We start from the raw sequence: 26,827 nt of genomic DNA on the forward strand, positions 1-26,827 counted from the left end.
CTTCTGTGAAATCAAACTGTCCACTTAGGAAGCAACACTGATTGACAATAAATTTCACATGCTGTTGTGCAAATGGAATAGACAAAAGGTGGAAATTATAGGCAATTAGCAAGACACCCCCAATAAAGGAATGGTTCTGCAGGTGGTGACCACAGACCACTTCTCAGTTCCTATGCTTCCTGGCTGATGTTTTGGTCACTTTTGAATGCTGGCGGTGCTTTCACTCTAGTGGTAGCATGAGACGGAGTCTACAACCCACACAAGTGGCTCAGGTAGTGCAGTTCATCCAGGATGGCACATCAATGCGAGCTGTGGCAAAAAGGTTTGCTGTGTCTGTCAGCGTAGTGTCCAGAGCATGGAGGCGCTACCAGGAGACAGGCCAGTACATCAGGAGACGTGGAGGAGGCCGTAGGAGGGCAACAACCCAGCAGCAGGACCGCTACCTCCGCCTTTGTGCAAGGAGGTGCACTGCCAGAGCCCTGCAAAATGACCTCCAGCAGGCCACAAATGTGCATGTGTCATATGGTCTCACAAGGGGTCTGAGGATCTCATCTCAGTGTTGCTTCCTAAGTGGACAGTTTGATTTCACAGAAGTGTGATTGACTTGGAGTTACATTGTGTTGTTTAAGTGTTCCCTTTATTTTTTTGAGCAGTGTATAAATAATAGGATGACCAACAGGATGCTCTCCAACCAGTTTCTGAGAAGAGAAGTGTGAGTAGGGGAGGTCTGAGTAATACCAAGAACAGGCTGCTCTGAAAATAGCTATATTGAATAAATTGTTGGTTTTCTTTCACCATAGTTATGGCAACTAGAATATGGTATGATAGGCCTACAGTACATAGAGTATGATAGAGCATATAATATGCATCTCTCTCAACAGGTAGACCGATATTCAGTTGCTCAACATTCAGAGCCACAAGGCACAAATATATTTTTTATTTTATCAACAATTTAATGCAGATAGTAACATCTCAAGTTCCTGAAGCAAATAAAATGTACACTTTATTTTATAGAATCAAATGATTTAAACTGTAATTTGTATTGTAACTTACAATTTAGCAACAAATGTTGAGTACATCAAGTCAGAAGCAAAACTACACATAATTGTAATTGCATGTACACATTGAGTTGTGCTGAAATTCCCTGAGAACATTAACATAAAACCCTTCTCAAAGCATGCAAACAAAGTTAAACATCATGGAAAACATATACCTTATCAGGCATCTTGTACATCATTTACAAACCATATCAACAGTTTGTCCTCTGTAGCTCAACCTGGTAGAGCATGACACTTCCAACGCCAGGATTGTGGATTCAACTTCTGGGACCACCCATATGTGAAATGTATGCAAGCATGACTGTAAGTCACTTTGGATAAAAGTGTCTGCTAAATGGCATGTTTTTGACCTGGCAGGAGCTCCCCAGAGCTACTGTAAGTACCGGCATAAAAAAAGTTCTACTGCTTGAGCTCCTGTTCCTCTTATAGAATATTAACTCAAGGGGCCTCCTGAGTGATGCAGCCATATAAGGCATTGCATCGCAATGCTTCAGGCGTCACTACAGTCCTGGGTTTGATCGCAGGCTGTGTCACAACCGGCCCTGACCGGTTGTGGGCGGCGCACAAGGGCGGCGCACATAGGGCGGCGCACAATTGGCCATCTGATTTAGGGGAGATATTGGCTGGGATCTTCAGATGAGCTGTGTTTCCTCCGACATATTGGTACAGCCGGGTTAAGGAGCGCAGTTTGGCGGGTCATGTTTCGGAGGAGGCATGACTCGACCTTCGCCTCTCCCGAGCCCGTTGGGGAGTTGCAGCAAGGAGACAAGATTGTAATTAAAAAGGGGGTAAAAAAAAGAATATTAGCTCAAAAGTATTGTGGAGATCCTGCACCTAAATTTAAACAGTACCGGCACCCAAAATGGGTACCGGAACCTATACTCTGGTTTGAAGACCAGTTCCTTTCTCATATTCATACATGGTATGTGGACTTTTCTGAGAAGTTCTTCTACTGTTGCTACTTTGGCTAGTCAGTATATGTCTCTTCAGACATGGGATGCGCTTTGCAAGTAGTTTCCTGAAATGACTCTGAAACTTTTTCCCAACAAACGTGTAAAAGACAGGGCTCACACAACAGTAGAGGTATGCTATATTCCTAGTGACATACAGAGCGTAGTTAAGCACTTCAGAACACGGCTCAGAATCATCACTGGTGGAGATCTGGAGGGCTATCAACAGCATTACAACATTGTATGGGGTCCAGCACACAAAAAACGTGAATATAATCACGAAAATCAGCTTGACTGCCCTGCACTTCCCTCTCATCTGGGTTGACATGATTCGGACCATGATTCTAACATAGCAGTACATGATCATAGCCAAGGGAAACAGGAAGAAGATCACAAACTGCTGATAGTAACCAACCAGCTGCCAACCAGCTGCCTCACAAAGGTGTCCGTCACGAGGATCCTTCCGGACATTGTATAGAACCAACTCCTTGACACTGGCCAGCAGGCTGATACACCACACGACTGCCGAGGAGACACAGGCGTAGATCTTCCTCCTCCATTTGGCAGCGTTGATGGCATGGACCACAGCCAGGTACCGGTCAAAGGTCATGAGAGTGAGGAAGAGGATGGAGCTGTAGAATCCTATGAAGTACACGCTACCCACTAGCTTGCACATGACCGGGCCAAAGATCCACCCATAGAAGTGGTACACGGCCCAGAAGGGCAAACTGGAGGCGAACAGCAGGTCAGAGATGACCAGGTTGAGGAGGAAGATGTTGGTGATGGAAGTGAGCTTCTCGTATTTGTAAATAATGCACAGAACCAGCACATTCCCAGTGATGCTCAGCAGGAAATTGATGGTGTACAATATTGGAGTGAACTGGGCTCCAAATTTGTTCACATCAGCTGTGGCACAAAGATTCACCTGTTTATCCACAACATAGATGGGGTCTGTGTAGTTATAATCCATGTCATTTTCATCGCTGAACAAAGCCAAGAAGTCTTTGTACTCCGCCATGGTTGTCAGTCTCTTAACCTGTTTAAAGGTTGTAAATATGTTTTATTTTCTGGTCTGCTATTATTAGTATTTGCAGATTGCAAGATAAACAGGTAGTTACACACTATTTAGCACACTATTTAGCTTTCATTTCTTTAATAAAATTAAGTAAATACCAGAAACTACTCATTTTAACTACTTAACTTCTCAGTAAATACCCTACAATCTGCAAGTGGACTGTATACTTAAAGCGATTCTTTAACAACTTACCAGTGTGACTTTTCTAGGTCCTGGTGTTGTGATTCTCAGAAAAGAAGTGTGGTTTTCCTGTTAAAGTGTCAATGCTAGTATAGTAGGTTGAAGCTTTGTGTGCGAGAGGTGTTGGTCCTGCTAGAGATATGTGATCTACTCCAGCCTAAGAGCCTCCCAAACAAGGGGCTGTCTTGACACTGTTCAATAGAGGAACCATATTCATCGTAATCATAAAAAAGGTTGTAACATGGGATTCAACTACAAGACTACAACAGAAGTTTATTCAAAAAAGACTTCACAGTCAACAGTGCTTTCTCTGATAAGAAAATACATGGAGAAATGTATACATTTGTTTTGAAATGTGGAAATCAAAATAAGAAAGTCAATTGTAACAGGACAACAATATTTAAAAAGTATACTACAAACTGTATCAAAATAGCCCATTTGATATATTAAAACATATTGTGGGGAAGAATAAAAATTGAACTCAAAAAAGATTTTCAAAATAAGATAGATGGAAGTTAAATCAGGTAAAAGTGTTCATGGTTACTACAGACAGACGACGCATACTGACAGTAGACATGCTAGTTTCCTTCTAGCAGGAGGTTCTCTAAACACTGAGGGGAAAATGCAGAAGTTGTGTAACAATAAACATATATATGATGACTAGGACAATAAATATGTTTATACCCGTAGAAGTGAAGCAAATGAATGACTAACAAGCTTGATTGAAAAGGAAAATAAATGACTTAAAAAAGTAATTTCTACATATAAAAAATATAGTACTTACTTAAAAATACATTGTAGTGAAGAGCTAGTAGTTTTAAAGTGAAAGACTTCTGATGCAGAGTCGTATGTTCCTAGTGTTGCTCTTGAACATACAGTAAATCATTTGGGAGAACTTTTTCACAATTGCTACCTGTCACTCCAGATCGTGTTTAATGCTTTGGATCCAACAAAGAGGTAGTTTAACTAAGGCAGTGCAATTCTCATTGTAAGTTTCTATACCTCCTCGACACTGATAGACAGTAAAAACAACATTGTCACTCGGATGTTATGAGCCAGTGATGGGTAATAATATCCCTAATCACCACTTGTCCTCATCACTTCTGCCTGTTCGCTGAATTACCCCTGGCCTGAAGACAGTGTCAAACAACCCTGTTTGGCTGGATACCAATTTGCGTCACTTTGTTGCCCTATATCCTCTGTTTCTTTATCTCAAGTCTGAGTGGATCATCCCACATGAAACAAAGGGTTAACTCACTCACTCCAGCAGCCCTTGATTTTTCAGTGAGCAGTCCTTGACTTTGTTAGTCTCAAAATGTCAAATTAAAATGTCCTGCTTTCCTTGGGACACCTAGAAGTTGGGTCCTTTGCTGTAGCGTTCCTCTCTGAGAATAGCCTGGTAGCAGGAGGTGGGGTCACATACGCCATTGGCCCCAGGAGGGCCACGCTTCCCTGGGCTGCCGGGAATTCCTGACTTCCCTGGTTCACCTGGAGGCCCTGAGACACCGTGTCCGTCACTGCCTCTGGGCCCCTGGAGACCTGCAGAGGTGGAAGATAAAGACACGAAGAGTGGAATTGTTTATCACATATCCCTGACAGCCACAGGGACAATCTACAGACTCCTACACATGTTGATCAATTGGTCAGACAGTATGTTGGTCAGTATTCAATTGTAGATGACAGGTATAAATTTGTTTGTGAAAACATGAATAGCATCACTCAACATTCCTACAAGAAGTGGGGGATTGTTACCTGCTGGGCCGGGAGGACCTGTCAACCCTGTGTCTCCATCTCCTTTGGACCCCTTTAACCCCATTGGTCCAATATCACCTGCACATAAAAGCATAGCAAAAACAGTCAGCAAGGTTGCTTAATCCCAAAACCATGGAATTGCAATTTACATCAACAGCACTACATAGACTGAAGTCAAATTCTTTGACCGTCAATCCCTGTGTTACCTTTGTGCCCATGAGGTCCCATCCGGCCTGGCTGTCCTGGGTAACCCTGTAAACCGGGCGTGCCAGGGTACCCTGGCGTTCCACTGGGGCCCTTGGGGCCGGCAGGGCCTGGCTCACCAGGTGGCCCCTTCACTGTCTCACACTGCTCACATTGACTTTTTGGTGCCAACATCGCCAGGAGCTGCGGCAGCTGATCTGGATAGGGGAAATGAGCATTTGTTCTGTATGCAAAGCACAATACTAGCTAGTCTTGTTTCTGTATTGACATAGGCTTACTGAACATTGCAACAATGTACTCTATGACATTTCTTTAGTTTGGAGCGAGATCCTAATTTTCATGGCTACTGTCAGTATGTTATTGTGTAATCTCTCCAAGAGTGTTACGTGTCAAAAATAGCAACTTGTTCTGACTCATGCCCAGACAGTGATTATGAAACCATGCACATATCAGAGGATGCGCTTTGTCACCAAATTGCAGAAATGAAATCTGCATTGGTTCACTAGATAGAGGCGTGCTGCTGTACACATAGTTCAACAGGATACTGCTGTATGCATAGACCTACAGTTACCAACATAGTCACTATTTTGAAACGGCATGGATATGTGCACTTGGTGAAAAAACAAAAAAATGGATGATTGCCTAAATTCCTAGCAAGCATTTTGAAGTTTATCATTTTTAACAGCCAAAAATCTTCAAGAATCCATACAACAGATAATGGTCATGCTTATGCATAAAATAAAATAGCAGGAAACATACTCCGAAGAACATTAGCGCAAAGCATCATCAAGTGGTCATCAGTTGGTGGCTTCCCCTGAAAGGCAATACATTCACATCAGTATGCTGGTAGTTAATGAGCTGGTAATGTCTCTATTGACATTTTCGGGCAAATGGCTTTGACTCGAGTCTAGAGGAACAGATGTGGTCAACTTACAGGTTTGCCTGGGTATCCCAGCTCTCCTGGTTGCCCTGGTAACCCATCTTGTCCAGGAGAGCCGCGAGGCCCAGCAGCTCCCATCAGACCCACGTCCCCCTTCCTCCCCTCCGGCCCTCTGGCTCCAGTATCTCCTGATAGGCCTTTCTGGTGGGGGACAACATCACAGCTAATTCAGTTGGTGTATTGTTGTATGTTTGCAAACATACGAGTATGCAAACAATTAAACAGAGAGCAGTCTGTTGAATTCACTTGACTATTGAAAGCAATGTCTGCATAGGATGGTGTCATTCTGTTCAACATCTTTTTTATTTAATTGAATATGTTCAATGTGAAGACGGAGGGGGAATTTCCAAACCACATACACTACCATTCAAAGGTTTGGGGTCACTTAGAAATGTCCTTGTTTTCAATGAAAACATACATGAAATTAGTTGCAAAATGAATAGGAAATATGGTCAAGATGATAAGTTTATAAATAATGATTTTTAATAGAAATAATAATTGTGTCCTTCAAACTTCGCTTTCGTCCCAAAAAATCCTTTATTTGCAGAAATTACAGCCTTGCAGACCTTTGGCATTCTAGTTGTCAATTTGTTGAGGTAATCTGAAGAGATTTCACCCCATGTTTCCTAAGCACCTCCCACAAATTGGATTGGCTTGATGGGCACTTACGTACCATACGGTCAAGCTGCTCCCACAACTGCTCAATAGGGTTGAGAGCCAGTGACTGTGCTGGCCACTCCATTATAGACAGAATACCAGCTTACTGCTTCTTCCCTAAATAGTTTTTGCATAGTTTGGAGCTGTGCTTTGGGTCATTGTCCTGTTGTGGGAGGAAATTGGCTCCAATTAAGCACCGTCCACAGGGTATGGCATGGCGTTGCAAAATGGAGTGATAGCCTTCCTTCTTCGAGATCCCTTTTACCCTGTACAAATCTCCCACCACCAAAGCACCCCCAGACCATCACATTGCCTCCACCATGCTTGACAGATGGCGTCGGGCACTCCTCCAGCATCTTTTTATTTTTTCTGCGTCTCACAAATGTTCTTCTTTGTGATCCGAACAACTCAGACTTCGATTCGTCTGTCCATAACACTTTTTTCCAATCTTCCTCTGTCCAGTGTCTGTGTTCTTTTGCCCATCTTAATATTTAATTTTTATTGACCAGTCTGAGATATGGCTTTGTCTTTGCAAATCTGCCTAGAAGGCCAGCATCCCGGAGTCGCCTCTTCACTGTTGATGTTGAGACTGGTGTTTTGAGGGTATTATTTAATGAAGCTGCCAGTTGAGGACTTGTGAGGCGTCTGTTTCTCAAACTAGATACTCTAATGTACTTGTCTTCTTGCTCAGTTGTGCACCGGGGCCTCCCACTCTTTCTATTCTGGTTAGGGCCAGTTTGCGCTGTTCTGTGAAGGGAGTAGTACACAGCGTTGTACCAGATCTTCAGTTTCTTGGCAATTTCTCACATGGTATAGCGTTCATTTCTCGGAAGAATAGACTGACGAGTTTCAGAAGAAAGGTCTTTATTTCTGACCAATTTGAGCCTGTAATCGAACCCACAAATGCTGATGCTACAGATACTCAACTAGTTTAATGAAGGCCAGTTTTATTGCTTCTTTAAATCAGAACAACAGTTTTCAGCTGTGCTAACATAATTGCAAAAGGGTTTTCTAATGATCAATTAGCCTTTTAAAATGATAAACTTGGATTAGCTAACACAACGTGCCATTGGAACACAGGAGTGATGGTTGCTGATAATGGGCCTCTGTACGCCTATGTAGATATTCCATATAATTTTTTACATTTTTTAATAAAATAAAATCAGCCGTTTCCATCTACAATAGTAATTTACAACATTAACAATGTCTACACTATATTTCTGATCAATTTGATGTTATTTTAAATGGACAAAGAAATAAATGGATTTTCTTTCAAAAACAAGGACATTTCTAAGTGACCCCAAACTTTTGAACAGTAGTGTATGTCTGTTTGTTTTCATAGACCATGAGGTTCTCATGAGAGAGTAGAGAATGCAGAGCTGACTACTAGATACATTTCCCTTCCCTTCATCAGAATTTGTTTCTATATGTTAGCATGATAGGACAAATCGTCTTCTAAATACACCTTCTGTACTATAGGTGCACTTTTCAATTACTCAGTGTACAACTGAGAAGTTACATTTGTAAATTGAACTTCGACCTATGTCAAATGAAAGGATAAAGTAGAACATCAACTCTAAGATGAAATGAATCAGATCAAACTAATTAAACTCACCTCTCCTTTGCTTCCTTTGAGTCCAGCTTCTCCCTGCAGTGGCAATCATACACAACATGAGGATAAAAACACTGAAATAAATGGATGGTCTAAAAAGGCAGTATGAATATCCTTTAGTTACAGTATCATTGATGCATGCCTCCTAAACAGAGTTAAGAGGTGAAAGGTTAAATGTTACATACGTTTGCCCCAGTGTTCCCAGGAACTCCATTGTTGCCTCTCTCACCCTGGAGAAACAGGAGGGTAAGGGTAGTGATGAAAAACACCATTCAATGCTGTTGCTCATAATATAACATACATTTCAGATTTATTGTATTGTATTATACCTGGCTTCCTTTGGGACCAGGTTCACCAGTTTCCCCCTGAAAACAATGACAGACATGTTATCTCGAGTCAGTCATAGGATTTTTTTTATTAGATATATCTTTTTTACAAATTGAACCTTTATTTAACTAGGCAAGTCAGAACAAATTCTTATTTCACAATGACCCGGACATAAACCCGGACGACGCTGGGCCAATTTTGCGCTGCCCTATGGGACTCTCAATCACGGCCGGTTGTGATACAGCCTGGATTTGAACCAGGGTGTCTGTAGTGACGCCTCTAGCACTGAGATGCAGTGCCCTGAGATGCAGGGCTTGTAAGTAAGCATTCCACTGTAACATGTGCACATGTGACAAATACAATTTGATTTGATTTAGACCGCTGCGCCAATTGATAACAGTTAATAAACCAAAAAGCCATACTCTACTCTAGTTAAGTTACTTTTGTAATGTAGTTTATACGTAAGTACTTACTGAATCAAACATATGTGAAAGTGTTTATCATTTTGTAATTCATTACCTTGTGACCTTTGAACCCTGGCAGTCCTCGGTCACCAGGTAACCCTTGAATCCCCTGCTCTCCCTCCACTCCCTGGAGAATCAACAGGAAACCCATTCTTCATAATGGCTTCAACAAAATATAACAATTCCACTACTGTATAACAATCATACATGTACAGCGGCTTGCGAAAGTATTCCCCCTTGGCATTTTTCCTATTTTGTTGCCTTACAACCTGGAGTTGGGGAGTTTGTATCATTTGATGTACACAACATGCCTACCACTTTGAAGATGCAAAAAAGTTTTTATTGTGAAACAAACAAAAACAGAACTTGAGCATGCATAACTATTCACCTCTCCAAAGTTAATACTTTGTAGAGCCACCTTCTGCAGCAATTACAGCTGCAAGTCTCTTGGGGTATGTCTCTATAAGCTTGGCACATCTAGCCACTGGGACTTTTTCTCTTTCTTCAAGGCAAAACTGCTCCAGCTCCTTCAAGTTGGATGGGTTCCGCTGGTGTACAGCAATCTTTAAGTCACACCACAGATTCTCAATTGGATTGAGGACTGGGCTTTGACTAGACCATTCCAAGACATTTAAATGTTTCCCCTTAAACCAGTTAAGTGTTGCCTAGAGATTAACATATTTTGGTGCGAAAAGTGCAAATCAATCCCAGAACAACAGCAAAGTACCTTGTGAAGATGCTGGAGGAAACAGGTACAAAAGTATCTATATCCACAGTAAAACGAGTCGACATAACCTGAAAGCCCGCTCAGCAAGGAAGAAGCCACAGCTCCAAAACCGCCATAAAAAAGCCAGACTACGGTTTGCAACTGCACATGTGGACAAAGATCGTACTTTCTGGAGAAATGTCCTCTGGTCTGATGAAACAAAAATAGAACTGTTTGGCCATAATGACCATCGTTATGTTTGGAGGAAAAAGGGGGATGCTTGCAAGCCGAAGAACACCATCCCAACCGTGAAGCACGGGGGTGGCAGCATCAAGTTGTGGGGGTGCTTTGCTGCAGGGGGGACTGGTGCACTTCATAAAACAGATGGCATCAGGAGGAAGGAAAATTATGTGGATATATTGAAGCAACATCTCAAGACATCAGTCAGGAAGTTAAAGCTTGGTTGCAAATGGGTCTTCCAAATGGACAATGACCCAAAGCATACTTTCAAAGTTGTGACAAAATGGCTTAAGGACAACAAAGTCAAGGTATTGGAGTGGCCATCACAAAGCCCTGACCTCAATCCCATAGAAAATTTGTGGGCAGAACTGAAAAAGCGTGTGCGAGCAAGGAGGCCTATAAAACTGATTCAGTTACACCAGCTCTGTCAGGAGGAATGGGCCAAAATTCACCCAACTTATTGTGGGACGCTTGTGGAAGGCTACCCAAAACGTTTGACCCAAGTTAAATAATTTAAAGGCAATGCTACCAAATACTAATTGAGTGTATGTAAACTTCTGACCCACTGGGAATGTGATGAAAGAAATAAAAGCTGAAAGAAATAATTCTCTCTGCTATTATTCTGACATTTCACATTCTTAAAATAAAGTGGTGATCCTAACTGACCTAAGACAGGGAATTTTACTGAGTTTAAATGTATTTGGCTAAGGCGTATTTAAACTTCCGACTTCAACTGTATACATCTTTCACCTATCCCCAAACAGCTGAAAAATACCTACATTCAGTCCAGGTGTCCCAGGATGTCCTTCTGATCCACGCGCACCTTGGGCCCCCTACACATGTAGAGATGTGTTAACACACACATTAGCACTCCCAGAACACACACAAACTACATCACGAAAAGCACATGTACATAAGAAAATACATACACAGACAAAGTATATGCAGCTCAGACACACACACACACACACACACACACACACACACACACACACACACACACACACACACACACACACACACACACACACACACACACACACACACACACACACACACACACACACACACACACACACACACACACTCACTCACTCACTAAGGATAGGGGAAATGCAGTAGCGGAAAGAGTTCACTAGTTACCTTTGAACCTTCAATTCCATAAGTTCCAGGTGGACCAATCGGACCCTGAAGACCCTGTACATGAGTGAAAATTCCGTTTTTAAAACAATGGCTTAATCATCTGTAAGGCAAAATGAAATGAACTTCATGAAAATTATGTGATTTTAAATTATGTGAAATTCTGAGGACTAGACTTTATTATAGATCAAAAGTGAGGCAAATAGTTACTTTAATCACACCAAATGATATAGGGACAAAAACAAATTGAAAGATACACAGAAAACAATTGGTGAATAAAATGGTGAGAATGATTTGAAATCACATGACAATACAATTGCCTCTTTGTCCTCATTGGCTTTTCAGTTCTTCTAAAGTTGTCATGTAAGCCACAAGTCTGATAGAAGAACCTCAGTTAAATTCAACCACAGAGTTGCAATATCTTGACATTCCAATTGAGGGCAGCAAAGTTGAGGTTCAGCAATGACACTTGAATGTGAAGTACAGTTCCTACTTACATGTACATTCCTATTTTGTGAAGGATCTCACTCTGAATTTTGCAGAGGAGCGTTATGGAGCAGCAAAATAATTATTTCATTTTCAATAGGGTGAAAAGAAAAGAGAAGAAAATATGTAATGAACATCAAGCACACTGTACTTTCAGGTCCGATCCGTTACCTACCTGAGGTCCTTTTGGTCCAACCAGGCCCTCTTGTCCGGGTGGGCCTCTCTCCCCCTTGTAAAAACAAGGTCAAATCAAATGTATTAAAAATGCATTTTACATTGTTTTCAACACACAAGGTTTTGCAGTTACTCTTTCACTGAATATTTCATTTGTCATTTGCTGTCTTAGGAGGCAAAGAGAATGTCATGATGACACAGAGGGTGAGCCAATCAAGTCATTGATTGCGCCATGGCCAACTACTGGATTATATTGTCTAAGTTTGATCTGTTTATTACCCGAGGTCCAGCAGGCCCCATCTGCCCGGGAAGGCCTCGGATTCCCTATGAAGTTCATGAAAAAACAGAGATATCACACTCAGGAGAACTATGAAAAAACAAAGGCAAATCTCTACAGTACCAGTCAAAAGTTTGGACACACCTATTCATTCAAGGGTTTTTCTTTATTTTTACTATTTTCTACATTGTAGAATAATAGTGAAGACACCTAAACTATGAAATAACACATATGGAATCATGTAGTAACCAAAAAAGTGTCTCCCTGGTGTCTCCCGGGTGGCGCAGTGGTCTAGGGCACTGCATCGCAGTGCTAGCTGCGCCACCAGAGTCTCTGGGTTCGCGCCTAGGCTGGGCTGGGTTCGCGCCCAGGCTCTGTCGCAGCCGGCCGCAACCGGGAGATCTGTGGGGCGACGCACAATTGGCATAGCGTCGGTAGGGAGGGTTTGGCTGGTAGGGAGGGTTTGTCCGGTAGGGATATCCTTGTCTCAGTATGTTAAAATGTATGCACTCTACTGTAAGTCGCTCTGGATAAGAGCGTCTGCTCTTGGCCGGTAGGGATATCCTTGTCTCAGTATGTAAAAATGTAATAAAATGTATGCACTCTACTGTAAGTCGCTCTGGATAAGAGCGTCTGCTAAATGACTAAAATGTAAATGTAAATGTAAACAAATCTAAATATATTTGATATATTTGAGATTCTTCAAAGTAGCCACCCTTTGCCTTAATGACAGCATTGCACACTCTTGTCATTCTCTCAACCAGCATCACCTGGAATGCTTTTCCAACAGTCTTGAAGCAGTTCCCACATATGCTGAACACTTATTGACTGCTTTTCCTTCACTCTTCGGTCCAACTTATCCCAAACCATCTCAATTGGGTTGAGGTCAGGTGATCTAATGCAGCACTCCATCACTCTCCTTCTTGGTCAAATAGCCCTTGCACAGCCTGTAGGTGTGTTGGGTCATTGTCCTGTTGAAAAACAAATGATAGTCCCACTCAGCCCAAATCAGATGGGATGGTGTATCGCTGCAGAATTCTGTGGTAGCCATGCTGTGTAAGTGTACCTTGAATTCTAAATAAATCACCAACAGTGTGATTGTGTGACACCTCCACACCATCACAGCTCCCCCTCCATGCTTCACGGTGGGAACCACACACGTGGAGATCATCCATTCACCTACTCTGCGTCTCACAAAGACACTGCGGTTGGGAACCAAAAATCTCAAATTTGGACTCATCAGATCGAAGGACAAATTTCCTCCGGTCTAATGTCCATTTCTCGTGTTTCTTGTCCTCCTGCAAGTCTCTTCTTCTTATTGGTGTCCTTTAGTAGTTGTTTTTTTGCAGCAATTAAACCATGAAGGCCTGATTCACAAAGTCTCCTCTGAACAGTTGATATGTGTCTGTTACTTGAACTCTGTGAAGCGTTTATTTGGGCAGCAATTTCTGAGGCTGGTAACTCTAATGAACTTATCCCCTGCAGCAGAGGTAACTCTGGGTCTTCCATTGCTGTGGCGGTCCTCATGAGAGCCAGTTTCATCATATCGCTTGATGTTTTTTGCGACTACACTTGAAGAAACGTTCAAAGTTCTTAACATTTTCCGGATTGACTGACATTCATGTCTTAAAGTAATGATGTACTGTCATTTCTCTTTGCTTATTTGAGCGGTTCTTGCCATAATATGGAATTGGTATTTTACCAAATTGGGCTATCTTCTGTATAGTTCCCCTAGCTCGTCACAGCACAACTGATTGGCTCAAACGCATTAAGGAAAGAAATTCCACAAATGAACTTTTAACAAGGCACACCTGGTAATTGAAATGCATTCCAGGTGACTATCACATGAAGCTGGTTGAGAGAATGCCAAGAGTGTACAACGCTGTCATCAAAGCAAAGGGTGGTTACTTTGAAGAATCTCAAATATAAAATATATTTTGATTTGTTTAACACTTTTTTCATTACTACATGATTCCATATGTGTTATTTAATAGTTTTGATGTCTTCACTATTATTCTACAATGTAGAAAATAGTAAAAATAAAGAAAACCCTGTAATGAGTAGGTGTGTCAAAACGTTTGACTGGTACTGTATATCAATAAACATGTACAGTATAATTTCTACAGCTCTATTTCAGCACAGCTGAGGGTCTCTTACTGCTCTTGAAATATCCTGGAAACTGGAAGAAAGCTGTATCATGATGATGATGATGATGATATTGTGCACATGAAATTAGAGGCCCACTTTCTATTTCCAGTTCCCATGTTTACCCGGCTGGCGGTGACCACAATATCAACCTAGTTTACAGCCAGTCAGAGCTTTCACCCATTATCTACAGTACGTAATGACACTCATGGGACTTAGGGAGGGAGCCATGATGATGATTAAAGTTAGCAGAGAGGACAACATAAACTGTTAGTTCTACTCCTCGTGATGCATTGCAGGATTTTAAGTCACAGTTGTAGGATGGCTTGGCTGACTGGCTCATTAGGACTTTCATTCATTTTTCAACACAGTTAGATTTTACTTGATTTCCCCATAAACAGGAACATTGTAATTATGGGCAAAGTGGCACAGCAGAATGGCATCTGAGGGCACTGGCCACCACACCTAAGTTCAAATAGTATTTGTTTTCTTTCAAATACTTTGAGCTTGATTGGAAAATGGCATGCGAGGGCACTGGCTACATTAGCTACATGTCGAGCCATAGGGTTTCATGTTGTGCGAGAGCCAGACTACAGACTCGTACATTTTTGGGGGGGTCAATATTTCTTGGTATAATATTTATCAAACTCCTCTTGCTATTTTTGGTAAGAACATTAGTTGCTGTATCCATGTTCAAACAGACCAGCTTAAATTTCAATGTTGTCTGTGAAATGCTCTAAAAAAACAAGGCTTGCATTGCATTAGACAGAGACCAGATAGACAAATACAGTTGTCAATATAATCGTCTGTCTCCACCTGGTGGCCTTTTAGTGGTCTCTTTAAATAGGTTGAAAACAGGAAAGAACGTCCCAATGTTTACCTCATCCACCTCACTGAGGTGAGAACTGGTAGTTACTAAAGTATTTTCGATTAGCCTCTAGGACTAGGTGTACTATTGCATTAGTCATTCATTTGATCTCACATACACCTTGTTTACTCAATGGAGCAGTGGAGGCTGGTGGGAGGAGCTATTGGATGACAGGCTCATTGTGATGGCTGCAATGGAAAAAATGGAACGGAGTCCTCCCTGACCAAGGCCCTTCTCCCCCGATTACTCAGTTTGGCCGGGCAGCCAGCTCTAGGAAGAGTCTTGGTGGTTCCATACTTCTTCAATTTAAGAATGATGGAGGTCACTGTGTTCCTGGGGACCTTCAATGCTGCAGAAATGTTTTGGTACCCTTCCCCAGATCAGTGCCTCGACACAATCCTGTCTCGGAGCTCGACAATTCCTTCGATCTCATGGCTTAGTTTTTGCTCTGACATGCACTGTCAACTGTAGGACCTTATATAGACAGGTATGTGCCTTCCCAAATCATGTCCAATCAATTGAATTTACCACAGGTGGACTCCATTCAAGTTGTAGAAACATCTCAGTGACGATCAATGGAAACAGGATGCACCTGAGCTCAATTTCGAGTCTCATAGCAAAGGCTCTGAAAACTTAAGTAAATAAGGTAATCTCTTTTTTTTTTTTTATACATTTACAAAAATAAATAAAAATGTTTTTGCTTTGTCATTATAGGTTATTGTGTGTAGATTGATGAGGGGGGAAAAAACGATTTAGTCCATTTTAGAATAAGGCTGTAACGTAACAAAACGTGGAAAAAGTCAAGGGGTCTGAATACTTTCCGAAGGCACTGTACGCAGTATTTCCAAAGACTATGAAAGAGGAGACTGATTATTACATCATAGTGGTTCTCATAATATTTCTATGGTTTGGAAAAAGGAAATTAAGGTTGTTAGAGATCAAAAATGTATCTTCTTTAGTAGAAACAAGGTCGTTTGTGGATGTAGGCTACATATGGATTACACACAGATGCTATCAGGTCTTTTTAGCAATTGGTCAAAATTATTTTTAGTGAAAGGTTTAACCCAAAGACCCTACGCAGATGGGGGTGGTTATTGGTGCTTCCTCAGCCAGCTGGTTCAGATTCTGGCCAGGGGCCACAGTACCACACTAAAACATTCGCTGTATATATTACTCAAGGTTTTCATGCTCCTATTGTGGACAAGGAGGAAATGTGGCTTAAAATATATTTTTGTGGACAGGGTAGGGAGAATGATTTAACACATAAAATAATAACAATCTGTATTTTAATTTTTCTGTCAGATGATAAGCATAGACAAATAAGCTTAGACATGTTCTTATGTTTAATCATATAAATAGTTTTCTATACACCAAGTCTGGATCCTGGGGTCATATATACACCAAGTCTGGATCCTAGTTGGATAATCCATCTGTAGATGCTCTACAGATGGGCATACTATCAACAAACCACCTGCTGATAAGCAACTGACTATCTGTTGATAAGCAACTGCTTGCTAAGTTTACGGTTAGGGTAAAGTTTAGAATAAAGGTTAGGGCAAGAGGGTTAAGTTTAGGGTTAGAGCTAGTTGAAATGTTACTGATAGTCTGTAGAGTATCTACAGATGGACTATCCAAAAAAAGTGTTACCGATCCTGGAGTTAGCAAACACTGTGGTTGGATGAACACCACATTTGGAGAAAAATCTACACAAACACCATGACTATTTTGAGTTAAAAGTCCTTAATGTCATTTTAGGTGACTTTATAAATGATCCATGGTTTTAATGTATATTGGAAAAACATAGTTGACATGATCGTTTAAAGGGAGCAGGTAGTAGAATGCATAGGAGTGGATGAGGATGAGGATGATGAGTAAATGGACTGGCTTAGTGAATGTGTCCAGCTTTTATTAAGAAATAACGTTTCATTTGAACAATGAAGACTCACCGGAACTCCAATCTGTCCATCACCACCGTGAACCCCGAAGTCTCCTTTCTCACCCTAAACATAATAAAACACAACTATGATATTCACATACTTGATATACTCTGAAATAGCTACTGTAACATGTGAAAATATCCATTGAGCTTTGAGACAGATGATCGCCTCAAGTTGGGGGTTTCCATACCCCGTCAGTGAGGTTTAAAACTATCACTCTTAACAAAAGTCCCTCTTAACAAAAAATGTGTTCTAAATCCTCACTAACACAACATACACACTATTCATTTTCCAAGGTGAGTGTAGACTGCAGGAGTAGAACAGAGTGCACGAGAGAAGAGACGATCCTTCTCAAACACTCATACACCTCCAACATAGGTTTATAATATAAACCACAGACCACAGTACACGCTGCTCAGTCAGGTTTTCAATAATAAAGGAGGTAAGCAGGGAAAGCTGTGGGTTTATAGGTCCTGACACACGGAGGGCTGCTTTTGAAGTGCTTTGCCTTCCTGAACATCTAACAGGCACACGTGCGACAAAGAGCCTATCATTAGCAACATAAGAGGTCTGTATGATCTTATAAAAATACATGTTAAAACTGTAATGGCTGTAAATATTGAGGATGACAAGTGTTGATTATGGCTTTCAAAATGTGCAACCAACACAGTGTGGGAGATGTTATCTAGAAAAGGAGTTAGTATCTACCGTCAAACTTATTGAATGCTCTTCAGTTTTAGCCACGCTAACTACAATTAGTCCATTTAGTGTTCTACATCTCTGCAACAATGCACGTTCAATTACATAAAAGCTCAGAAATTAAAACTGCAACCAAGGCATGAAATCAAGAAAAACCCTGTTATCAAAATCTCAAGTTACATAGCACCCAAAAATGCTATAATGAATACTGTATACTATATCACAATTACTCATGCGATTCGCCAAATTACAAGACATTAGTTACATTTTTAAGACACTGTAATCCTATTTTGGAACATTCTTAGTAAAAAGGGTGTTGGATGTTGAATTGTGTTCTTGTTGAATTGTGTTTTAAATATAGCATTGATTACTGTACTCACAGAATGAACATGTTCTGTAATCAGCTGTGTTTTAATTGTGTAACCTTAAATGTATGTTAATTGCAAAGTTCACACAAGTCAGTCATCAACTTAACCTTTCATGTCGATACACAGAATCTATTTTAATCTAAAATGTTGGTTATGCAAAATGAAAGTCTGAAAGAGTGTTGAAAATGCCAATGTATATCACATCAATCACACATCATGGTCAAAACTTGATTGAGCATGAGTCACTTAGGTACTTCTTCCAAGATTTCTCTCTTCAAAGTATTGTGATTTTTCATGCACAGGAAGGAACAATGTTGCTCCCCGTGTGGAATGAAGCATTCTATTTGACATAGATGTTTAGGCAAGATTGTGCAAAAATTTGTATTCTTCTCTTGCTTTTGAGGCTGTGCCTTACTCTAAAGCAGGGCTCTCTAGCCATGTTCCTGGAGAGCTAGCCTCTTGTAGGTTTTCAATCCAACCCTAATCTAGCGCACTTGATTCCACAGATTAACCATTATATTAACCAGATACTCCAGTGACCGCTCTAACAATTTAAACAAATATCTTCAAAAATGGAAAGTAGTCGGGAGGAGGCAAGACCATTCTAGCAAATGAGAGGGCAGAGGGCAGCGTGAACAACAGGCACAACTCCGATAAAGTGTTTTTTCTCAAAGTTGCCAGGATGTCACGTGACCTACTTATATCAGTACACTCATAACAACCTAAGCATTACGAAACTTCTATTCAATCAAATAAGCCACACGTAGCAAATAAACCATTACATTTTTTGTTAACCAAATTCAACACTCTCTCATTGAACTCCGTACAAAAACTCCTTGAGTGAAACAAACAAAAAAACTGCACCTGCTGGAGAAAACATATGTTGGGCCCAGTTATCCCTGTCGCCTTGCCTCTTCCTCTCTGCTGATTCTAATAATTAGCTGGTTGATAATCTGAATCATGTTAGTTACAACGGGGGTTAGATTGAAAACCTATAGGAGGGCTAGCTCTCCAGGGACAGGATTGGAGAGCCATGCTTTAGAGTAAGGCACAGCCTCAAAAGCAAGAGCAGAATACTCATCTTGCTTGGAACACTCCATTCCACATGCGGCGGAACATTGTTCCTTCCCGTGCATGAAAAATCACGAGAACTTATTTGATACAGGACCTCACACCAAGCTGTTTTCTGAATTACAACAGGAATCCTTTGTAACTTAAAACTAGGAAATGATTTCCACACAACCATTTTTACTCATCTAGGATAGCAATTACCCAAAACTTTATGAGACTTCATCTGACATGTAACTTTCATTCAAGTTTACATTGAATTTTATGCATGCGTCTCAAAACATTCCTGTGCATTTTGATCCAAGTGTAGCCTGGTACTGATAGACTTTTTTTCCTATTGTTGTCAAGGCAAGTTCGCTGGCTGGTTAAACCAAACCTCTCCGACATCTAAAGTATGGTGTGGCTGGTTTTTACAGCTGCTGTGTCCTGTGAGCTTCAGGGCCGTGATTACAGAGTGCAGCAGCCAAGCCCGCTGCAGCGCCATGCCACACTGTGAAAACCCAACCCAATGAACAGGCTTTCATCTGGGCCACCACATCAAACCAGTCGGTTAGTTAATCATGCACTGGATCCAGACCAGCAGGCTAGGGATGGGGAGCTGGGCTGGAAAAGCTGGGGTTTTGCTTGAAGAATTATTTGGGGACCTTGGCTTCTAATCCAAAATGAGAGGGAAGGTTGGGATTTTTTTTAAATAAAAAAATACATATTTAGGACACATTTAGCTGATAATAAGCCAAGGAGTTCCAAAAAAAGTATTTATTCAATGAATTTGAGTGAGAGGATGACCATTAGCCATGACAGTGACTCACTGCAATTACAAACTACACTCAAAATAATCTGTCACTCCAACAAGATAAATATTATCTGTGTACAGGAGATTTTTACAGTTAAATCAAATGGTGGCATCCCTGGTGTTTTACAATTTCAGCAAACCAGTTTGAGGTTTCACTTGTACTTTTCATGGTTACAATGCGCAAATGTCACATCCCTCACAAAACCGTTCCTTCTCCAATTGCAAGATGACAACAAACATCTTACTAAGCCAAGACCTTTATCAAAGCTACTTTACGGGTAAGTGTGCATAGTTTAATAAACCGGTAAATGGTAGGGTGTCACTAATTTCCACCACTCCAAAAGGAAGGGACATGTTCCCTGGGCGATAAACAGATGCTGGGGCAGATGCAGAGCTCTGAAAATAGATTGCAGGAACAGAAGCCACGCTCCGCTCTGCAGCGCTCACCCCTCATTATAGAACACAAAACTCACGCCAGGCAGCGAGCCAGGTTACACATACTACTACTGGAAGCTGAAACGATCCTTTGTGTCCCTGGATCTCCTAGATCCACTACAGATCCAGCGCACACACCACAAAGTTCCCTCAGGAAAAATAAACCTCTTAAGTCTAAGGCTAGTTTACTAGGTACTGATCGGCATATGAGTATTCATTAAATATAGCCTGCATTACAGTATGTAGTTGAAAGCATCATCAGTTCAACATCTAATTAAACAGGGTTATAGGGTGTAGCTAAAAAAGTAATTATCCACAAATGGGGTAATGAAATTATCCCCATTCATTAAAAAAAATAAAAAAAATAACTGAACATATATACAGTTCAAATCTGGGTAACCTGCTTCCTGTTCTTTCCAACCAAAGCAAAGAACATCAAATATACTTTAGTCAATGTTTACAAGTGAACTAACAATGTTCCTACCTCCTGCACCCACCACCTCAACTCTAGAAATAGCTTATGTAGACTTTCCGCCACCTAGACTAGCTTGTGGAAGTGTCTTAATATAGAACTATGAGTGAAACTCTAACATTTCAAACCTCCTCCTATGGAACCACCAACTCTAAAGGAAAAGGAAAGATTAACCACAAATATTCCCTCTGAAACCCCCCCCAAAAACCCACAGATGTTCCAAGATAGAAGATCATCTCGAACAAGATGTCACTGAGCTCACAGTCCCTTGCTTGTCACATCTGCCATCGCCTACAGACGTATCACTTGTTTATGAAAGTATGTGAAATGAAATCTCAGCTCACCTTCACTCCAGCTGGTCCAACAAAACCATCCTTTCCTACTGGCCCTGTGTCCCCCTGCACAGAAAAACAACATAATTTCAGTTATAAAATGCTGTATAGTAACCCTGGACTTCCCTCTGACCAACAAGCAAACTGATACTGTACTGTTGTCATTGGATGTTTTGTTGTAGAGAATAGGGTTGGGCCAACATGATTAAATCAAATATTGTGATATTTTATATTGGCGTTAAGTGCAAGACTACTCTATTTGAACTTTACAAATCAAAAAACTGTTCAGTTTTATCAGTTAGGGTGTATCTACAGTATATGTTGAAAATGAAGTCTAAATGAATCAACTAAGCTTTTTTTTTTTTTGCCATACTGAGGTTATTTAATGAGAATGTGACTTTAATATAAAAATAAGCACAAAAATTGCAGTCTGGAAGTATCTAGTCATTAACGGTCCAAAATTATTACATCGGATATCACAATATATCGTAGAAGAGGTCTCCTTAGATATCGCCCAACCCTAGTACAGGATAAATAGCACTTCTCATACAGTGATGAAGAAAATGCTGTTGAATACCAGACAGTTCCACACCTTACACAGATATGAACATGAAGGTCAGCATACATAATAGGTGTATACAAGCTTACATGTGGTCCATGCTCCCCCGGTGGTCCCTGAGCTCCTGCTTCACCTGGACTTCCCTGTACATATGAAAATGTCTGCATTAAAGAGTCAACAAAATATAGCACTACATTCAATTGCCATAAAATATTTCTGAAAAAGTTTGTCTCTTACCTTTTCTCCTGGAATTCCTGTGGCCTCCAATTTAAGCTGTCTCTCAGGTCCCTACAATGGAAACAGTCTTTTAAAACCCTTGTCCATTGGCACCACCACCATTACATGGTCTTTGAGACCTGACTACCTCTGAGTATGTAGTGTGTTATTAAGGTAGTCTGAGAATACGTCTATCGTCTACAAGCACTAAATTAAACTGGATATTGGCATTTTGTTTTTATCATTCATGTCTACACTACTTGCACCTGCTTAGTAGTCTGCCTATTACGCTGGGCTGCTCCCACAGCCGTGTGTGTGTGTGTGTGTGTGTCTCTATAATTACACTTCATTAAAGGGTCATGACTCACCGTAGGTCCTGGAGGGCCAGGTCTGCCTTCAAGGCCTGGTGCTCCCGTGTCACCCTGCAGCCAGGATGAATCAGCTCAATCACAAAGACATGACCTGAATTCAAAACTACAGTAACATGGTTTAGGCCTGGGGCCTTTAGATCTAATAGCAAGATCAAATAAAATGTAATTTGTCACATACACATGGTTTGCAGATGTTAATGCGAGTGTAGAGAAATGCTTGTGCTTCTAGTTCCGACCATGCAGTAATATCTAACAAGTAATCTAACCTAACATGATGAGCCATACAAAGAGTTATGTGATATGAAAATGATTTGTTACAGTATATTGTGAACCTATCTCATGATGCTTACTTTGGCCCCATTAAGTCCTGCTTCGCCCTTATGCCCTGGTATGCCCGCTTTGCCCTAAGTTGAATAATGAAACCAACATTACAAACACAGTGGCAGTAAGTATAATCAGCAAAATGCAGAAATTGTAGTGACATATTTCACTCACATTGTTCCCATTCTTCCCGGGTTCTCCTGGTATTCCACGTTCACCTGGCTTCCCCTTCACAAAGAAAATGAGCAACAATTCATCAGAATCACCATACTGTATGATTGATCCTCATGTTTTGAAATTAGATATATTTAAGATAGATAGCCAGTACTCACAGGCTTACCGTCAGGGCCAGGTGGCCCCTCCCTCCCTTTCTCACCTCGGAAGCCCTACAGGGTTCAAATAGACAAGCTATGAACTAGAGATTTACATACAGTCATCCATCTGATGGAGTTGGCATTTTGTCTGTACAGCTGTTTGGTCATACATCTCTCAATCAATTTATGGTTGAATTATTTATGATTTAATTATCACCATAGGCCCAGGAAGACCAGGAGACCCAGGTTTCCCCTGAGGGCAGTGACAGCTCTCCACTGCTGCAGGTTGTCTGTCCAGAGGACACTGGGAGCAGAAAACCATTTAATATAACAGGAACAACCCAACAAGTCTACAAATGTAATGTAATAATTACAATGTAATGTAAAGATAGACAACCAACAAGCATACTCACCCTGTCATCCTCCTGTATAGAAATAAACATAGAGAGATAATGATATGAAGATTAAATTATCGTTGCCACCCCCCCACCTTCAACAGAAACCTTCAGTGACATGTGGAAGTAAATTATGAGTCTCGTAGTTACAGTATCATTACACTCACCACAGAGTATATTTCACACGCTGTCTCGTTCTCACTTTGCTCGGGATTGCAGTAAAGCCTCAGTTTTTGTATCTCGATCTAAAGAAGGATTACAAGACGAACATAGTCATGTTACTGTGTCATTATAGTAAAAAAGTTCATCCAAATATAGAAGCTCCTTTAAAATGAAAGCAAACCATTATTTGTACATATATGGTTGTTGCATTTCTTCAAGTTTGCCCAACACCCATTGTTACTCACAGGAACAGTTGCTTCCATCTTGACCTTCTTGGCGACCTGTATCTTTCCTTTGATGTAGATGGGAAATACAGGTTCTAGTAGCTGCTCCTCTATCTGCATGTCGTCCAGGTAACAGATGATACGTCTGGGTTTAACAAGCAGCTTCAACTGGTGCCACTCTGAGTCAAAGAGTCTCTGTAGAAAAAGTAAAACTTGCTGAGTAGGTAACTACCATTTCAAAACATAAAGAGCTGGTTTCCCCAGACACATTTAACATGCGTTTTAGTCCAGCACTAGGATTAATATGTGTCCAGGAAACCAGTCCAAAGGTGTTGGGGGTCGTTATGTCAGTGTGTTTCTATAGACCTTAATTCCTCTGTCATTGAAAATGACACACTGTTCTTTCTTGTTGACACTGGTGGTTGTGCTGGTGAAGGTGACAGACTTGTCCAGTCCATTGAGGGTCACAGCGAACTGTTTCAGCCCGTCCTGAGAGAGCACTCTGATCAGGTCCAACTTCACATGGTTGGTGGGGCTCTTCAGGCGTAGAGTGGCCACAAACACATAGGAGGGAGGCAGACCCTCAGGGAAGATGGCCCTAGAGGATCAATAAAAATGGGTTATACTTTATGTAGAAGTGTGTTACAGAAATCTCATGTGAGCTGTAAGGAGTTTACTGTGTGTGTGTGTGTGTGTGTGTGTGTGTGTGTGTGTGTGTGTGTGTGTGTGTGTGTGTGTGTGTGTGTGTGTGTGTGTGTGTGTGTGTGTGTGTGTGTGTGTGTGTATATAAACGGTCAGTCCCCCTACCTGGTGCTGTCGGTGAGGTCCAGTCGGGGGCTAAGCAAGTAGGAAGTCTCTGACATCAGCGAGCCCTGGACTTTCTTTGCTTTCATGTCGATCTGCATTCTAGACAGCAGCTCAAATCCCTTTACATTGGCTGTTCCAGGGATCTGCATTGGGCACACAGACTCTGAGAGAGAGAGACAGACAGACATAGAGAGCAAGTTAGTTTAGACCACTGTTATTTCATCTTGGAGGTTCATGACACATGCTGGAACATGGAAATGTCTCAAAATAAACTATCTAAGCTGTCATTAGCCTCAGGATCCCAGACTCACCCTCACACAGCTTCTGCTCCATGGCGTCTCGGATGTTAGCGATGGAGCTGTAGTCCTCAGCGTAGAGAACATATGTAGAGGGGGGCTTGTTGGCCATGGACACCAGCTCGGAGTTGGTGATCTCGTTGCCCACGCCCACAGCGAACAGGATAATATTCTGGGCCTTGGCTTCCACGGCCGCGTCCACCACGTCGTCCTGGCTACGGCCATCCGTCAGCACCACAGCAATGCGGTTCCTGGCAGGCTGCGTGCGGTTGGAGAACGGGAAGACGTGCTGCGTGGCAAATTTGATGGCCCTGCCCGTCTGGGTGTTGCCCCCCAGGTAGCCGATGGTGTTGATGGCGCCGACCAGTTCCTGGCTGCTCAGGTGTTTTCCCAGCGGAATCTCCAGACGGGGCGTGTCGCTGTACTGGACCACGCCCACCTGGGTGTGACGGGAGCTCACGTCAAAGCCTCTGGTGATATTGACCAGCCATCGTTTGGCCAAGTCAAAGTCTGGAGTGCCCACACTGGAGGAACCGTCGATTATGTAAACCAGGTCGTTTGATGCTGTGCTACAGCCTGGAATCAAGGAAAGAAGAAATATTACCCACCACGTGATTCACCTTGCTGGCTACCGACATCAAAACCAGTCTTTATAAATCTGCATTAATATGACAATATTGACATTATAGGCCTGTGTACAGTAGTAATATTAGTTAGCAATGTTGATAATTATCATTAATTGCAATACATAAAAATGTATAAAATGTATTTACCCGCTTGAACGTCAACATCTTCCACTAAATTATCTCCCCTCAGATGTGGAAGGAACATCCATGTTAATACTGATCCTAATATCCATTTCTTCATTGTTGATCAACAGTACTGCAAAGTCCTCCTTGAATTAAAATGAAGATGGAGGATACAAACTAAATGGCAAAATGCATATTTTAGTAAATATGTAATAAGCTAGCAAAACATGATTAAGACAATAATAGCAAAACATGTCAAACTACTTTCAAAGTTCTATGCGATAAATAAATGTTGTACCCAAAACTGCACATTGAATGTTTTACAGGAATATCGATTTGACTTTTGCCCATTACTTCAGTACATTTTTAGGAGAAACTTTAACAATTGTTAAGACAGTTCTCTTACCTTCACTCTTTACTCATCAGCTGCCAATATACCACTCATCAATGTAAATGCAAACAGTCCTGCAGTAACACAGGCGTCTAGATTTACTGAAACAGGCTACTTACTCCCTGCTGTACAAGATGGCAGGCTGTAACATAGCTAGCAGACATGAATAGATGTTCCTGGAAGCCTTTTTATACCAAACCAAACTGTGACGTGGACCTGAGACTTCCCAATGAGGACCTAGTGGCTTTGGGTTGGGATGTGGATTATAGGGGAGTGGTTACACCCAGCCTCTGAAGCATGCTTGTCTGCAGCCACCTGCGAGAGGTACTGTAGCGTCAAATCTGTTGCTGAAATCATATGCTGCTTTATAGGTCAAACATACTTGCTTGTTTATCTGGTTCCATTTTGTGGAACAGACGGTCAAAAGCCCTTTCTGCTGAATCCAAAGCTCCCATTTTACATTGTGGTAGTTTAGCAGACGCTCTTATCCAGAGCGACTTACAGTAGTGAGTGCATACATTTTCATACTGCAGTTAGTAGATCATACATAACTTAAAATGATGATTCATATAACATTACAACAATACCTTAGCATTAGCAACCCTCTTCTACCCTCACAACCTGCTGCTGGTATACCCAACTGGGCCATCATTGAGGTGTGAA

The 26,827-nt window shown here is 41.4% G+C and overlaps 2 protein-coding genes across 2 annotated transcripts; both read right to left on the reverse strand.

Moving 5' to 3' along the window:
• Positions 1–907: 907 nt before the first annotated feature.
• LOC139550718 (C-C chemokine receptor type 3-like) lies at positions 908–3,424 on the reverse strand. Its single transcript, XM_071361815.1, has 2 exons — positions 3,276–3,424; positions 908–3,044 (listed from the first exon to the last, which is right to left on the reverse strand). The coding sequence occupies exon 2, from the start codon at positions 3,024–3,026 to the stop codon at positions 1,935–1,937; it is 1,092 nt and encodes a 363-aa protein (XP_071217916.1). The 5' UTR covers positions 3,027–3,044; positions 3,276–3,424; the 3' UTR covers positions 908–1,934.
• A 92-nt stretch (positions 3,425–3,516) lies between these two features.
• On the reverse strand, positions 3,517–26,313 carry LOC139550719 (collagen alpha-1(XXI) chain-like). The gene is made up of 30 exons (XM_071361816.1): positions 26,180–26,313; positions 25,798–25,919; positions 25,040–25,600; positions 24,729–24,891; positions 24,288–24,519; positions 23,943–24,116; positions 23,703–23,780; positions 23,554–23,565; positions 23,358–23,444; positions 23,159–23,212; positions 23,001–23,054; positions 22,856–22,909; positions 22,503–22,556; positions 22,156–22,206; positions 22,008–22,061; positions 21,372–21,425; positions 17,202–17,255; positions 12,245–12,289; positions 11,967–12,020; positions 11,309–11,362; positions 10,945–10,998; positions 9,275–9,346; positions 8,758–8,793; positions 8,614–8,658; positions 8,432–8,464; positions 6,154–6,300; positions 5,979–6,033; positions 5,222–5,416; positions 5,016–5,093; positions 3,517–4,802 (listed from the first exon to the last, which is right to left on the reverse strand). Exons 2-30 carry the CDS (start codon positions 25,889–25,891, stop codon positions 4,615–4,617), a joined length of 2,886 nt encoding a protein of 961 aa, XP_071217917.1. The 5' UTR covers positions 25,892–25,919; positions 26,180–26,313; the 3' UTR covers positions 3,517–4,614.
• Positions 26,314–26,827: the final 514 nt, after the last annotated feature.

Source organism: Salvelinus alpinus, chromosome 23 (genome assembly GCF_045679555.1).
Source record: "Salvelinus alpinus chromosome 23, SLU_Salpinus.1, whole genome shotgun sequence".
In the NCBI taxonomy this organism is placed as follows: Eukaryota; Metazoa; Chordata; class Actinopteri; order Salmoniformes; family Salmonidae; genus Salvelinus; species Salvelinus alpinus.

Excerpts from the sequence above, each read along its gene's own strand:
- LOC139550719 (XM_071361816.1), bottom strand. The coding sequence starts at position 25,891 with ATGAAGAAATGGATATTAGGATCAGTATTAACATGGATGTTCCTTCCA. Across the intron at positions 22,910-23,000 it reads CCGGGAAGAATGGGAACAAT|GGCAAAGCGGGCATACCAGG; the intron begins GTGAGTGAAATA and ends TATTCAACTTAG. Across the intron at positions 10,999-11,308 it reads ATGGAATTGAAGGTTCAAAG|GGGGCCCAAGGTGCGCGTGG; the intron begins GTAACTAGTGAA and ends CTACATGTGTAG.
- LOC139550718 (XM_071361815.1), bottom strand. The coding sequence starts at position 3,026 with ATGGCGGAGTACAAAGACTTCTTGGCTTTGTTCAGCGATGAAAATGAC.